Source organism: Argiope bruennichi, chromosome X2 (genome assembly GCF_947563725.1).
Source record: "Argiope bruennichi chromosome X2, qqArgBrue1.1, whole genome shotgun sequence".
NCBI classification, from domain to species: domain Eukaryota; kingdom Metazoa; phylum Arthropoda; class Arachnida; order Araneae; family Araneidae; genus Argiope; species Argiope bruennichi.
In genome coordinates, this window is record NC_079163.1 from 63980936 (window position 1) to 63997964 (window position 17029).

General features: G+C 31.7%; 1 protein-coding gene across 1 annotated transcript in view; it reads left to right on the plus strand.

Moving 5' to 3' along the window:
• The window catches only part of LOC129960052 (FERM, ARHGEF and pleckstrin domain-containing protein 1-like), a 147775-nt gene that overhangs the window by 97243 nt on the left and 33503 nt on the right, over nucleotides 1-17029 (plus strand). The window contains exons 14-16 of the mRNA XM_056073099.1: nucleotides 8058-8147; nucleotides 10322-10455; nucleotides 14736-14817. Coding sequence (XP_055929074.1) covers nucleotides 8058-8147; nucleotides 10322-10455; nucleotides 14736-14817 — 306 coding nt within the window. The remainder of the gene's footprint in view (nucleotides 1-8057; nucleotides 8148-10321; nucleotides 10456-14735; nucleotides 14818-17029) is intronic.

Here is a 17029-nt window from a genome sequence, read left to right on the forward strand (position 1 = left end):
TGTTAAAATGTTTATAAATATAATTTTAAAGACGTTAAATAATTTAAATAATTATTATAATCTTATAGTGTCCAAAAGTTTTAAGTTTTCAGATATTTATAAAGTTTTTGTTCTAACTCAATGAAACCATATTTATATTGAAAATTAAAGAGAGCAAAGGATAATTTATTAAATATTTCAGCAAATGTTCCCTATATTAAAACGAAAAAAAAAAAAAAAGAAAGAAAGAAAGAAAGCAGATGTTAAATTATTGAACACATAGGTAGACTGTCCAAAAGTTTTAATATTGTGATACAGTATTCTGGATACACTACCCAACTTCCTGATGAAAGACAATTATTTTTAAATGTAAATGAAACTTGTTTTCCAGTATATCTATTTATCATTGCCTTTGTGAACAATCATTAATTATCAATTGTGCTAGGTATTTAAATGAGTTTTGTTTAAAATGATTCTATGATAAATACCATTTTGGTTCTTTTATATCATTGAAAGTAATAAATGTCTAGAAATATTGAATAATTTTATTTTACGATGTCAATAATTGTAATTAATATTTATCACCATGTAAGTTACATTTGTAATTATTTTTCTGCTTAAAAATTAAATTATAATTAAAGTATTAGGTTAATGAAAATTTATTTTTGATTAAAAAAGAATAACATATTAATTTAAACTATCTGTAAGTTGATAATTTAATTTATATATTTGTTTATAATTTTAAGGAAATGCGTCCACAATTATAATATTTTTCCTTTTATAAATTAATTTATAATTCGAATATTAAAAGAAAAACATTAGTTTTTGCATACAAAAGTGAATAATGTATTAATTTAAGCCATCGATAAATTGATAATTTAATTTTAATTTTGAACATTTTAAAAAAAGCTTCTAAATTTGAAATTATTTTTTGTTTAAAAATTAAATAATAATTCAAGAATTAGGGGATGAAACATGTATATATGCATAAAAAATGGAAAGAATATTAATTAAAAGTACCTGTAAAATGCTAATTTGTAATATCTTTGAAAGGAAATGGGGGAGGAAAAAAAAAAACCCAAGCCCAGGTTGGAACCCTTGGTTTCGCGGAGGAAAAACTAAAGCTAAAAACTGGGAAAGCAAATTTTTTATTTTAAGGACGCTTTCCTTTCTGACACAATTTTGGTATTTGTAAAAGATTTAATTTTCTCTTATTTGTAAAAAAGGAATTGAATTAGTCCAGTTATGAGATTTCTCATTTTGTAAAAACAACCTAAGTACATTGAAAATATCATAAATTTGGTTGAAAATATCATAATTATTAATATAATTATCATTATCATAGATGATATCAGAATTAGAGTTACCTTAAGCATCCAAAGGTAATCAAGAGCAAGAAATAATTTAGTTTCTTGTTCTGTTGATTGAATTGCTCCTTAATTAAATGTCATTTTATAGTGGTGGTTTTCTAAGGAACTGCCCGGTTTTAAATTCACTACTTTTAATCTTCACAAACACAGCTACACTAAAAAATTCACAAACACTTATTACTACAGACACACATAGAAAATTAGGTTAAAAAACAGTATGGTGAAGGGATTCCACGATTTCCGGCCGAAAGCTTTCGGCTTTAGCGCAAGGGTTGCACCTGGGGAAAAAGTCGACCTCAGGGTGCAGGTCTGCCGTTCAGCTGATTGTCTTCTGCAAAAACGCCACAAGGGGACGCTCTCTGCTCAAGGGGAAAAAGAGGTGCTACAATCCCTCCCTCTTGCTCCGACGACATCCCGGCAAGGAGACAGAATTTGAATTGTCTGGAGGTCTATTGGTTCCTGAGGAAAGGGATTTAAGTTGTGGTGGTCGGCCTCTATTGCGAATCAGATGCAGTGGTGTATTCGCTTCTATGTTTTGACTGTAAGAATGTAGAGCTGAGGTATGATATATTCCTAAGGAAGTGGATGGATCACTTGGGCTAGCAATTTCATAGGTAGTTGGAGAACGCTGCGTTAATATGATGTATGAACCATCTCGACGTGGTGCAAATTTCGACGTTTTACGTCTAAATTTGTTACTAATGAGATGGGATGTTACCCAAACCTTATCACCCGGAGAATAAAATACTTGCTTCCTGTTTTTGTCGTAATATATCTTCCTTCTATCTTGTTTCATTTCTATCGTTCCCTTAATTCGTTCATGATGTTTGCAAACCTTTTGAGATAAGGTGTTATCTCGGGTACAAAATTGTCATTCTCGACAACTGCTTTGAAATCTCGTACATCATCAACAGTCCTTAATTCTCTTCCGAATTGGAGGAATGCAGGTGTATGGCCAGTGGTATCACAAACTGCGATGTTCATGGCGAAACGAATCATTGGTAACTTCGAATGCCAGTTTCCGTGATCGTCTCCAACCAATATGGCCAGTCGAGGCTTTAAATCTCTATTCTTTCGCTCTACAGGATTTGATTGAGGAAAATAAACAGGAATGAGATTTTGGATAATGTTGAGGGTGCAACACACTTGTTGAAGAACGGCGCTGACGAATTGAGACCCATTGTCGCTAATGATTCGTCTGGGATTTCCATGTTTCAGGAATACATCCTCAATGAGTGTAATGACACACTCACTAGCAGTTGCTTGAGATAGTGGAAATAGTTCAACCCATCGGGTTGCACAATCCTCAATAATAAATATCCATTGCTTACCATTTTCAGTCTTTGGCAATGGACCAAAAAGATCCATCGAGATTATCTCAAATCTTTGAGAATAGACTGGGATTCGCAGTAAACCAGCTGGCTTCTGGTTGTTGGCTTTATATCGGTTGCATTCTGGACAGTTTTTTACATAATCATTTATGCATTTTCTTATACCAGTCCAATAGTAACGTCTAGCAATTCTTTAAAACGTACCTTCTTCTCCATAATGACCGGCCGTCGGATCATCATGGTGTTTTTCCATTATAGAATCACGTTCTGAAGAAGGGATTACCAGTTGTACCACTTCGGAATCAGCATCTGGCAAATATCTGTAAAGAACACCTTGATTCATTAAAAACCCACGTTCTGTCCAATTAGCATAATATTCTGTTTTCTGAGTAGATTCGAAACTGTCAAAATCTTTTTCAGATTTTCATCAAGTTGGGCTTCACGCATGTCTTTAGCACTTCTGACAGGCAGGTCAGCAATGGCTATGTTACACACTTCATAAGGAGATTCTTTCTCATCATATATAGGCCTACTGAGCATGTCTGCAACTACATTGTCTTTTCCAGCAACATACAAAACTTTCAGGTTGGAAGCTTGAATTTCTAGAGCCCATCGAGCAAGTCGTCCCTTTGGAGACTTTAAAGTTAAGAGCCATCGTAAAGGCTGGTGGTCGGATACCACAGTGATTTCAGAACCTTCTAAATAACCACGAAATCTCTTTAAGGCCCAAACAACAGCCAGAGCTTCCCTTTCTGAATAATTGCGTTCTGCTTGAGTGAGCAATCGACTTGCATATTCGATTGAATGTTCTTCTGATCCGGTACCTTGAAATAAAACAGCCCCAAGTGCATAGTGGCATGCGTCAGTCCGGATAATGTATGGCTTGATGCCATTAGCGTGCTTCAACACTACGGGTGTTGTAAGGCACTTTTTAAGGGTTTCGAATGCGGTCTGCTGGGGAAATCCCCAATTCCTAGGAAATTTCTTTTTTGTGAGGTCACTGAGGGGCCGTGAAATCTCGTCAAAATTTTGTATTATCTTCTGAACCAGGAACAAGTTTGTAGAAACGATTGGACCTGTTTAACATTCTGCGAAGGTGGGATGCTCTGGATTGAGGCAATTTTCTCAGGATCAATTTCTATTCCTTTCTGAGTTATCCAAAAACCTAAACATTTCACTTTGCAGGATGCAAAGCAGCACTTCTCGCGGTTGGCTTGAAGTTTGAAGAGGATCAGTCTTTATAAGACACTCTGCAAGTCTGAGAGGTGTTTTTCAAATGTCTCTGACAAAATGAAAATGTCATCTAGGTAAGGAAGAGTAAAGATATCTTCCAGACCATTGCGGAAACGGTCTATTAATATTTGAAAAATGGCCGGTGCGTTTCTGAGTCCAAATGGCAACCTTTTGAAGCGGTATGTTCCAAAATGGCAAACAAACGCTTTTTTGTCTAGGTCATCTGGATGGACCTTTACTTGATGATAACCGGCTTTCAAATCAATTGCTGACACAAAAGGGGTCGGCTTTGCCTCATGTAAAAGATCGCCCATTTATGGTAATGGATAAGAGCCTGGGACAGTGATGGAATTCAGTTTCTTGTAGTCTATACAAAGTCTCATGATACCGTTGGCTTTTGGAATTAGGACCAGTGGAGAGGCATATGGTGACCCGCACTCTTCAATAATTCATTCAGCAAGGAGTCGATCAATTTCTTGTTTCAACGTTTCTTTTTTAGTTGGAAACATTCTATACGGTGGTACGGCGACTGGGAGATGATCATCAGTGTTGATTCGATGCTCGATGAAAGGAGTTGGTTCTCCACCTGGTTGGAAACATTTCTCGTACCTTTTGAGCAGGGAATTGAATTTCGTCCGTTATTCGTCCGAGAGATGGGTACCCTCATTTTCTTGAAGTTGACAGGGATGGGATGCAACAGGTACAACCAGGAGATACTTAATATCAGCCAGAGATTCAATAAAGTATGACGATTGGTGAGGAGCCTCTGAGAAATACCAAAGTCCTTTCTGAAGATCCAGGACGATACCTGCGGCTCTCAGAAAATCTGTACAGAGAAGAGTTCGATTTCCTTTGGAATTCTTCAAGACTATAAGTTTCGTGTGGATAACTTTTCCCGCCACACCAATATTCTACCGTTGTTGTGAGTAGATCTGTTTTTTTTTACATGCCCGTCGGCTAGGGCCATGTCAACAGTGCTATTTTTGAATCTTCGTCCATTATTCCTGAGGAAATGGTAAAGTTTTTCTCCGGCAACCGAATGTGTAGCCCCAGTGTCGGCACACACTGCTGCTTGGGAACCACAAATCGTAATTTCAATAATGTTTGATGGCTGGCTTTCCATTGAGATACTATAAAAGTTCATGTGATTAAGGGTTGGAGGTTGAGTGCTGTCTCCTTGATCCATAGGATTACATGTCGCACATTTTGCCTGTACAATTCCTCCTACTCCACAACCATAGCACGATAGCTGGGATCCCGCCTACTTTGACTGGGGACCCCGGGATTCCGCCTACTTTGACTGGGAATCCACGGCAGACCCTGTCTATCATCTCTTTGTTCAAATCGAGTTGATTGATATTGATTCCTTTTTGGGTAAATAGCCTTTGTTTCATGTGGCTTTGGGGGAAGCTTTAGGTTTACAGAGCGTAAGTTGTCTTAACTGTCCATTTTCTCCACTAGATCATTTGGGGTAACCCATTCACTCCATACATCAATAAAATGGTTCTTGACTTCGGGAAGAATTCGTTTCTGTATTTGATCCAGGATCATTAGATCTTTTAATTCTTCAATCTTCGTTATGTTCAATTCTCCTAGCCATGCTTCAAAATAGCTACGCAGTTCAAAATAGAAGTCTTTCCATGTGCTTTCAGGTTTTTTCTTGTGAGTTAAAAAGAGTTGTCGCATCCTCTCCTCGCTTAATTTAAACCGTTGAAGTAACATGGATCTAATATCATCAAAGTTATGTGCTTCCTGTTCTGGTTCTCTTGCGATGAGCTGTGCCACACTATTGGGTAGTAGCCCAATAGTGTGGCAAAGATGAGCAACCCAGTTCTGTTTACCTATTTTTAGAATTTTCATTTGACGTTCGAATAGATTTAAGAATAGGGTCATGTCCCCATTCTGCGAGTCAAAGTCAGGGAGCAACTTTTTCAAGTTAAATGTAGCTTGTTGGTCTGCAGGCAAAAGTTCAAGATCAGAAATCTGCTCCAACTTATGAGATTCCACTTGCAGGCGGAGTTTCTCCAACTCGTAAGCTCTGTCCCGTTCTATTCTTTCTTTTTCATCAGCGACATGTTCTCGTTCCTCATGTTTTAATCTTTTAGTCATAATGTTTTCTAGGGTATCTGTCACAAAGTCTAAATCTTCTTTGTAAATCGACGTTTTCAATATTAATTCGCGTAATTCAATCACTTTAAGATCACTTTCCACTTCCTCACCAAGTTCTGTGGCAAGTTTTATTAAATCTTGTTTCTTACCTTTAGACATAAATGCCATATTGAACGTTTAACTTTAAACGACCCCAAATAAAAAGTTATTTTTCTCTGAGCACAGTCAGTTGAGAAATGTTCATATAAAAGTCCTAAAAGTTCCTAAAAAGTTCAATTTAAATTCAAAATACTAACAATAAAATTTGCAATTACGTTAATAAACAAATAATCAATATTAACATTTTACTGATACACAATTTCTAATTCACTTTTCAATATGCAAAAATATATATAAAAAAAATTCTCAATTAACATTTGTAAGACAAAATTTACTATCGAATTTCTCAAAATAACGATAGAAAATCATATACTCAAATTTCAAAAGAATAAAAAAAAATGAAAATATTATCATTGAAAAAAACAGAAAATACGATGTTCAGAATAATGCTAAGTAAAATTTAAATCAAGAAGTATTCTTATTGAATAAAAAAAAAAAAAAAAAAAAAAAAAAAAAAGGAACACACAGGGTATATTTCAAATACTATCAATAAAACAGTTTCTCTTCTTGGAACTTTTCCTATTCCGAGAAAGAGAGAAAAAAAATACTTTCATCTACTTTCCTTTTTCCCTTCTTTTTGTTTTAGAAAACTTCCGTTAATAAAAGGAATTAAACAAAATTGATTAATAGCCTATTCTTAAATACAATGCAGTATAGAGACACAAAAAGAAGAATAGAACACCGGATATGCTAAATAAATAAATAAATAAATAAAGCATTCGATAATAAAGCAATAATTTATCTGTTTCTTCTCAAAACGAAACGATTCAATAAAAACTAAATTACGTTTTGATGGAGTACAGAAATGAAGCACATAAACAAAGCTTTCATAGGTTTCAAAGATATATCTAATTACAAAAGGAATATTCGCAAGCTATTTTCAATAAACTTATCAAGAAAAGTGTTTAATCCTAACATAAATACCTGGTTCTGTTACGTACAGAACGATTTATTAAAACAAAAGTTATTGTGCAAATTTACATTCCGGTTTTCTAAATTAGAATAAAACAAGTTATTTTATAACTTTTCTATTTTCAGAAACAAAACAAAACTACTTATCTAATCCTTGGATCGGCTCCACGTTTTGGCACCACATTTTATAGTGGTGTGTTGTGGTTTTTTTCTAAGGAACTGCCCGGTTTTAAATACACTATTTTTAATCTTCACAAACACAGCTACACTACAAAATTCACAAACACTTATTACTACAGACACACATAGAAAATTAGGTTAAAGAACGCCGCAAGGGGGCGATCTCTGCTGAAGAGGAAAAAGAGGTGCTACAACTTTCTATTTTCTTTCAAGCCTTTTATTTATTTATTTATTTTGCTTCTGATAATTTATTTGTGTGAAAGTGCTACAGCGTCTGAAATGATCTAATAAAGTATATTTAACTTAACTCTTTCTCTCCTACTGTTTCTTAAACATCAAATCTGTATTGGAAGCAACTTTAACATCTTGTATCTAGGAAATTTCTGATTTTTGTCGATGAAACAATATCAGATTGTCTGAATAATAAATCCGTTAATTAGACGATTGTATTTTGCACCATATAATTATTCTCTTTTTCATATAATAGTTATTCAAAAATAATATATCATTTAATATTTTTCAATGATTATTATTAAACTTATTATTAGTAATTTAATATTTCGAAAAAAAGTCCCTTTCCTAATTTTTATTTGGTTTATTTTAATATATGTATTTTTATCTCTATTCTTATTTCGAGTCATTTGAAAATGACATAACAGCAATTGCTGTTCCTAATGATTGTATTAATAAGCAGCACTTTTAATTAATAAGCGCTGGTTGATTTATAGCCTTTTAAATTTTTATCAAAATTGATATTTACTTTTCTTTATGTTTGTTATTTTAGAGAATTCCGGCTGATAAAGCATATTTTATATCTAAAGAGCTACTAATGACAGAAAGAACTTACAAGAAAGATTTAGAGCTCATAAATGTTGTAAGTTTAGTTTGTTTTTAATGTTCCAAACATAAATTAGAATGCTATTGTCTAATTTATGTAAATACTGTCAAACATTTTATTATGTGAAGTATTTTTTTAAAAAAAATTTACTATAAGATCTATACTTCCTTCCTGTATTCATAAAAATCTTTTATTTTTATTGCATTGATTAACTAATGCCATCTGTTATATATAACTCATTGAAAAATTATAAAAAAATCACCTATTATAATGTTTACTTGATTTGTATCTTGTTTCTGTGTGAAATCTTTACAAGAAGCGTTTATGTTTTTAAATGGTTTTTCATAGTAATTGTCATTTAGAAATTATTTAATGTAAAATAATTAAAAATTAAATTTCACTTCATTCAAAAATCAAATGGACAATGCTTTGACCGCAATCAATGTATAAAGGTTTTCCCCTTTAAATAAGTAACTTTTCAGGAAAATTATATTGGTATGAGCATAAAAATTTTTATGATCAGAGATATGCGTATTTCAAAAGATTTATTATTTATGTAATGCTGCTAAATTTTTGTAATTTTGTTTATAAATTAATTTTAAAATTTATTTTTATGCATATTTTCTTTCTATATCCTAAGGAAGTTTTTCCCTGGAATTTATATGATTGGTAAATGTTATTTAGGTTAAGAATAGAGTGAATACAATCAAAGTTCGACTGTTCACTAGATAATTATGAAATATGGAAATGTGGGCTCTTAATTTAGGATGAATGAATAATCCAATGAAAGATATTTTATGAACTCAGTTGCCTCATCATTTCTAACGTATGAAAGATATTCTCGGTACTTAATAAGCGACTGTGGCGCGAATTTCGTATGATAGCAAATGCAAACGAAAAAAAAAAAAAAAAAAAAAAAAAAAACCTTCATGGCAAAAAAACAGTCGATTTTGTGCCAAAATTTCTAGAGGCAGTGTTATACCGGGGGTATGTAATGCGTGGAACATATTGTGATTTTTTTCGTCTCCAGGCGTCATTGGTGGCTTTCCAAGTTCAAATGGCGCAGGGGATTATTATTATTTTTTAACCTTTCCTTCATATTTTAAATTAAAAAATGACATTTACGTACAAATACTGTATCTTTGTCCCCCCCCCCCCCTAAGATCGGCGCCTGGAATATCTATATATATTTCGCCTTCCTGGTCGCTACACAATTATCCTGGAGATGAGTCATTAGCTTAGCTTGTTTAAGCCAAGACTGGAGACGCGTTACCAATTTGGCAAAGTATTCAACTGTCTAGAGGCCCAATAACTCTAGAGGGCGCCAAGGCCTAGATATATCAAAGTTTTTTTCAAAATGCGATTAAACTTACGGCAATTTTTCCTCCAGACTACAAAATATTGTCTAAGGTTTTTTGGCGGGGCGGGGGGGGGGGCATGAGTTCTATGACCTCCTCCTCCTCAATCAATCTGCTGAAAAAAGAAATTTGAAAGAAAAATTTTATTAAGTCTGCATTACAATATTTTGGATCTCTTTAAGGATAGAAAAGATTTCCTTCAAATTATTAATATTTCTAGAGGCACAATTTATAAGATAACTAATATATAGATTTTGATTATTTGAATACACAAGCTTTTTTTAAAAGAAATTTTTGTAATTGATGGATGAATATATTGGCATTCGATAAGAATCGTTATGTTTTTGTATTTATATATTTTTTTAAAACTTTTTTTTAAAAGTTGATCGCACATAATCTGGTTTTACTATTGTTTTCAAAAATGCGTATATTTTTTTTTATTTCATTAACATCTTGAAATTCGGGGTTTCTTCATTTCGTATACCATGAATATTCCAGATATGGTTATTAATCTTTCAAACTTTTGTTTGAAAAAACCATTTAATCACTAATTCTACGTTCTCAGATATAATTTTGCTTATTAAAAGTAATGATGTGAATAAAAGTAATAAATGTACAGTAGTTTTTGATATTAGCGCAGCACAGCTTTCAAATTATTTATGTTGTTCAAATCCATCTTTTGTATCATTTTTTTTATAAAAAATAAAAAATATATTTTTTATTATTATTTGTATCAGTATTTGTCAGTTTGCAAAAATCTTTAAAACATTATATAGTGTTTATGATTAAACTTGCATTAGGTGAATTTTATTTATTTGCTATTGCTAATAAATTATATGAAATTTCTTTCAGTGGTTTCGTGACGAAGTTAGCAAAGAAGAAAATATGCCTACCCATGCTCTAACCGTTTTATTTGGTGTTGTAGATCCATTGTATGAATTCCATTGCTCGTTTCTTAGAGAATTAGAACATAGACTAGCAACATGGTAATGTATATTTCTTTAATTTATTTTCAGAGATGAGAAAAAAAATGTTTTGTATATATTTAGCTCATCTAAAATTTATTATGGGCATAATTTCTATTTTAATGAATTGTTTTTTTAAACCTGAGATATATGGTATGTCTAATACTGACTAATTAATTTCCTTTTAAGGAGTGTGAATGTAAAAGTTTAGATTTTAGCATGGAAACTGTAAAAAAAAAAAAAAAAAAAAAAAAAAAATCAAATTTGTTTTTGTTGCATTCATTTTAATTCAAATCCGGTGTTAAAATTCTAATAATTTTGGGAAGCTGCAAATTTTGTATTTATAAATTTCAGTTTCAATCGACGATTTTAATTAAAAAGAGCGATTGAAAAACGGGTGAAAATCCAATGAAATTTATATGTCCATAGTTTGGTATCAATGATCTGTGCTGAAAAAGTTTCTGCTTAACTTTAAACAGGATTACAGTGAATGTTTGTTTCTTTTTTAAGTATCTTGTGTAATGTTTAAAAATATAGGTATTATTCCTTGAAACATTTTCTTTATATTGGTATCGGAAATATGTTTCTGCGTCATGGAATGCAGTGTTTGCATTTTAATAACAGAATGCCCAAAATATTTGATGCATGATTTTTCTATTAATTTAATATTTTAAAATGTGTGGGACTGTAAACCTTCAAAAGAACTTTTTTTTTTTTTTGTTGAAGATCCTGATTGTAAACGCGTTTCATTTTTCACATGTCCACAAGAAATATATCACTGAAGTTTATGATATAAAAGGGGGGGGGGACTCAAAAGAGGAAAATGAAATACCTGTAGACTTCAGAAAATCTTTTTTATTTGTTCAAATGTTTACATGCAGAAACGTAATGAACTGTTTCAGCATTATATCTGATAATTTCTTTAATGTTTTCATTAGATACATGTCTCAGTTTTTGCACATCTTCCTTGAAAACAAACATTAATTTCCTCGGTTCCTCCCACCACCTCTAAAAGGGGGGGGGGAGAAAATGGAATCCAGGTTTACTATGCATTGTTTACAATTTTTTATTTAGATATTTTGGAAAATAAGCGAGAAAGAAACTAATTTTAAGAATATAAATAAAAGATATTTTTTAGAATCTATGCTAGGAATTTCATCTAAAAAGAAACGATTATAAATGCATATTAGATACAAGAAATAAATCTGGAGTTTAGCTGGCATGTTATTCGTTTGTCGTTGTTTTAGAATGATTATGCAAAGTCTGACTGCTCAGACGTTATTACTGAAGTTTTCATTAGTGATGAGACTGTTAAAGTGGTATGGTGATGTAACATCATTTAGTATAATTAAAATTTATATTTATGAATTATTAAACCATCATATATTACTAAGTATGCACTTACTTTCATTTTGTCTATGCAAATGTTTTTCTACTTGCAACTCTTTTATAGTATATGATGAGCAAGTGCGTTGATTATTCAAATCGTTCACTCGACGTGCCCGATCAAATGGCCATTCAAAATTATTTTTTAATTTTCAGACACTAAAAATATCTTTTTCATTATATTTATTTTATAATGAAGTATAATTCATTTTATCGCAGCTTCTCATTTAAATATAAATTATATATCTGATAATATTAAAAACAATTATCATATATTAGCTTTATTAATCTTTAAAACTCATTTTGCTTTTTGCGTGCTCAGTCTCTATGCATATGTTTTGTAAAGATAGAATTACTTTTAATTTCTGGCATGCATGAAAGAAGTTAAGCATTTTTATGGGGATTCATATTTACAAAAAAAAAATCATATTTACAAAAAATAAATAAATAATGAAAAAAAATTAATTTTTTTTTAAATCCTGTTTTGAAATTATGTAACTCTAAGATCATTTATTACATTCTTCATTGCCAAAGGAGGTGAAAGACGTAAATGTAAAATTTTGATTTCTATATTTTTACTTCCCCATAAAGTCATTCTCGCAGTAAACAGTGAAATTGAGGGAAAGATTTACTGTATTTAAAGCTTCAGAATCACACAATGTGGTATTGACAGATTACCCCATTTTAGATGTCTCTGCATGCCTTAACCTACATTTTCTGGTTTCTGCTTTTTTTTATTTTTTATTTTTAATTCTTTGGAGTTACTTATAAGAAATTGTTCGAGAGCCATATTTGCCAGCTTCAATGATTAAGTTCCAAACCTTTACTATCAAAGACTTTATGAACTCGTAGGTAATTAGAAAAAAAAATGGACTATCGTAGATAATGGGAAGACTGAAAATTTTACAATTATTCGAAAAAATATTGAATTGACAAATTAAAAATTTCAAAAATTGATATTCTGTTATATGAAAACGTTATAGTCTAATGTAATGTCTTATAGTTTGAAATCAGCCACGACAGCAATATGAGTTTGCAAAAAGGCATCAGAAATGATAGCTGATAGCTTTGAGAAGTAATGATTTCATTTTTAAAAGAAATAAATAATAGGGTAGAACCAGTGGCGGAATTTGAGGATTTTACAGCCCTAGGCTAATGGACATAATGATATAAAAAACAATTGACCAATTTGGTTTTAGATTTTTTTCTTAATCATCATGTTAATGATTTATTTTTCCGTCCTTTTTTATTTCAGTGAAACTGTGAAAATATATGTGCTTTAATTCATTTATTTTTTAGCATGCATGTTATGGAAAGAATGATTCTTTTTATAAAAAATCATGAAATATTAGCCATAGTTGTTATTTAAAGATTTTCTTACTTATTAAGTAATGTAAAGTGGAGCAATACTTGTGGAGGATTAAAGAAATAATACATTTCAAACAAATACATTAAAATTATTTTACATTACCTGTAGAAAGAAATATAACTAGAAAATGAATAATTAAAATTTCAACTTCGAGGGCCGTTTTTTTTTTTTTTTTCAAGCTTCTATAGCTCATTAAAAAAGATAAAAATAGAGAACAAAATGAATTTATTAACAAAAATTATGCACACACATGATTAATTTTCGACATAATCTCCTTGAAGATTCAAACATTTGTCATATCAGTTGACCAAGATTCCAATCACGTCTTTGAAAAACATCGCTGCCAGTGATATGATATAGGCTTCAATATTCTTTTAATGTTGCTCTTTAATCTAGCAACTTTGACTTCTTTACCAGTTCTTCAATTCAGGGAAGAGATGGAAATTATTTTGCTCTTGCCGCGTTCTCATTGAAAGGGGACTAATTTGCAAGTCTTTTTCAACTGAAGATTGTGTTGAAGGAATTGATGAAATGATCCGAAAGTATGGAGGATTCTGGAATGTCAGACAATGAGCACCCCCCCCCCCCCCCCCATGCCAAGATAGCGACTTTGGAGGAAGAATCTGTCGATATTCCTGCACCGGTTTCTTTCCCTAAATGCAAACTCAAAGAATTTTCACACTAATGAGGACCTTAAATTCCATTTCTTTCCTTGGGGAGAAAGAAAAATACTTGCCTTTAAATTTTAAATATATAATTGCTTATACTTTAATTAACGATTTGCTAATTCAATGTGAGTGCGCATTATGCTTCTAATATTTTATAATTAAAAAAAATGTATTCCTTCCAAAATTATTTTTTTCACAACTAGATTAATATTATTTTTAATTCACCTGACTGCTGTCCTCATTCTGTCAGTCCTTTGGCAGCTGTCTGAGCATTCTAATCGAAATCTGCCATTGGGTAGAACTTATCTTGCTGGATAACAGCCGGAATCGCCGACTGTGGAAATGAGATTTTAGCGCTTAATTATTTTTATATTTTAAAAATTCTTTAGTTTAAAATGTTTTTTAGTTTAGTCAAAAAATTAGTCTTGTCATATGCTCTAAAATTTGCTGCATCAGTGCAATTGTTTTGATGTTGAAATTTTATGATGTTGAAGCTGTTATGAATAAAATTAACAAGAATAGTACCTTTTCCAACTGGTATTTTACGTCTTTTTACATTAATTTTAATTTTTGTTTTCTTCTCATTTATTGTTTATTACCTTTCCCCTGATGTAAATTTCTCTTCACTTAGCCCCTTGTATTATAACAGTATTAATTCTTGTTTAACACTGGTTGCATTTTCTCACATTCTGCCGTGTAAGCCTTTAGAACTCAATTTGCTATCTTTCTCCTTTGATTCCTGAATTTCATTTTCTCTTCTAAGTTATCACTCAAGGGTGCAATTTCCTCTATTTGACAATAAATGCATGGTTTTTGCTGTATATTGAAGCAATTTAAGATAATTTTAAAAAATTTCATTTTAGTGTTTTTCTTTGCAGGGAAGGCCGTACGGGTATGCCTTTGCAAACTCATGTACAAGGAATTGGCGACATCCTTCTGAAGAAAGTTCAAATGACTGAGGTGATTTATTTTCTGTGCTTTTGTCAAAAGATTATTAATTTTATTTTTAAAAAAATTGAAGCAAACCACGTGCCAATAAAATAATTATATAGTAAATTATAAAATCTAATTATAATTTATAATTGGATTTTGTTTGTTTTTACCATGAGTCGAATTTTTGCAAGTAGTTTTATGTTTAATTATTATATAGAGAGTCACCGTATCCACTAGGCTAATTGGGCTGTAGTTCAAAGCCGCTATTGATGCAAAAGCTCATAAAATTTTAGTAAACTGATTTTATTTTAATTTGAGCCAAAAAATTATTTAACTTATTTAATTATCTCTAATCAATTATTGCTTAAATTTCAGAATATAATTAGGACTTTTTTCCCGTATTTGCCTGCAGATCAACGTGTTTCATTATTTAAAATGTTTTTAAATTATATATGATATAGGGTAATCGGTTAAGACCATTTAAGATCGTTAAATTCAAAATGACTTCTCGTATAACAAGGAATTAATGTGTACTTACAGTAAAGTGATCCTGCTTAATTTATTGACATAGGTTACAGCGTCTGTAGCAGCGAAATGCTGAAGTTCAAAAAAATTACTCAAAAAGTAAAGGAAATCGGCCTGAAAATCGGTAGAAAAATTTACGCTATATTGTAATAAAAAAACAAGAAAAAGTTGGAGTTAGGTATCTGTCAAATTGACACAGATATTTGCGATTTAAATTCTGAACTCTCCATGACTTAGAAAAGGGTTCGTCCTAATATTATTGAAAAATATATTTTCTGGTATTATCATAAAATTTTTCCGTGTTCAGCAACGGCGAAGTGAAATTTAAGCATCGAAGCAAGTAAGCAAAAGTGGTAAAAAAAAAAAAAAAAAAAAAAAATCTGAAAAACACTCTTGGCAAGGAGGGGAGGATACCGGCAGATACGTTTTTCAGTTTCAGATCGAACCCTTTTTCAATCACAGAAAGTGTGACATTTTAATTGCAAATATTTCTGCTAATTTAACAGATAATGAAATTTTCTGTGGTGTCTTTATTATAGTATAGCGTACGTTTTTCTCATAGTATTTTGTGTTTGATCTCCTTTATTTTTTTGTAACTTCCTTGTTTCGGCGCTAAAGGCGGTGTAACCAGCTCAATAAATTCAGCATAAGGCACTTTGCTATAGGTTCGCGTTAGTTCCCCTGGCTATACGAGACATCATTTTTTATTTAAAGGGCTTAAAGTGACTTTAACGATCACCATATATAATTGGGTGACTGACCTTCAAGTATTGCAGCCCTTTTAAACTTTCCTTACTGTCATCATAGAATAAATAAAGAAAAAAAATTTCAAGAATAGCAGGGCAAGAAATATTAAGTTACTGAGGCTTATTCCTTCCATGTGGAGAAGGACGGAGTAATATTTCTCGCACACCCAAGCCTAGGCCAAGGAAATGAAATTGTTTTGCATAAAGGCTTGCATAAAATTTTGTAATTGGCTGATGATTTCGAATACATCTGTGAAAAATGGTTTAGTAAGATTACTGGGAAAGGGAAAGCTTACTGAGCCTGATGGTTTTATATCCGGGGAGGGGGGAAGCAGTAACTGTTATGTCAAAGATATTCCTGAATTTCAGTTGAACAAACATTTCGAGCGGTTACTAAAGCTCAGAAATTTGGGGGAAAAAAAAAAGAAAAAAAAAAAGACAGTATTCTTTTTTTCAGTTTTCAGTTCATACAGCAGCACGATTCTGAAAATTTACAATGTGTGTGTCATTTATAAAGTCCAATTAAACCTACCTCCAAAAATGGTTACATCGTCATTTTACATTGCTTCTATTACTTTAATCATTTACTTAGGAAAACATGATTTATTTTAATAGATTAATAAATTTCTGTTGATATAGTGAAATCTTACTATAGCAGCCAGCATCTATTCTAAATAACATCAACAGACTGGACAGATTGGCCGGCATCTCTCTCTCTTTTGCATATTCTAGACATGGCACATTTCTGCGGGAACATAGATTTCTGCATTTTCGAGTCAAATTTTTATCATTCTTGAGATCGATTAATTTTTTATGTGATAATTCTACAATGTTTTTTCTACAAGCATTTTTTCTATTCATTTTTATTGTTTATTTAACAGGAGCCGTGACAATAGGTTTGTAATTGTGCACCTTTGGGTAACCGCTTGCGACTCCCCCCCCCCCCATCAGCTAGAATTTAAAAGTTC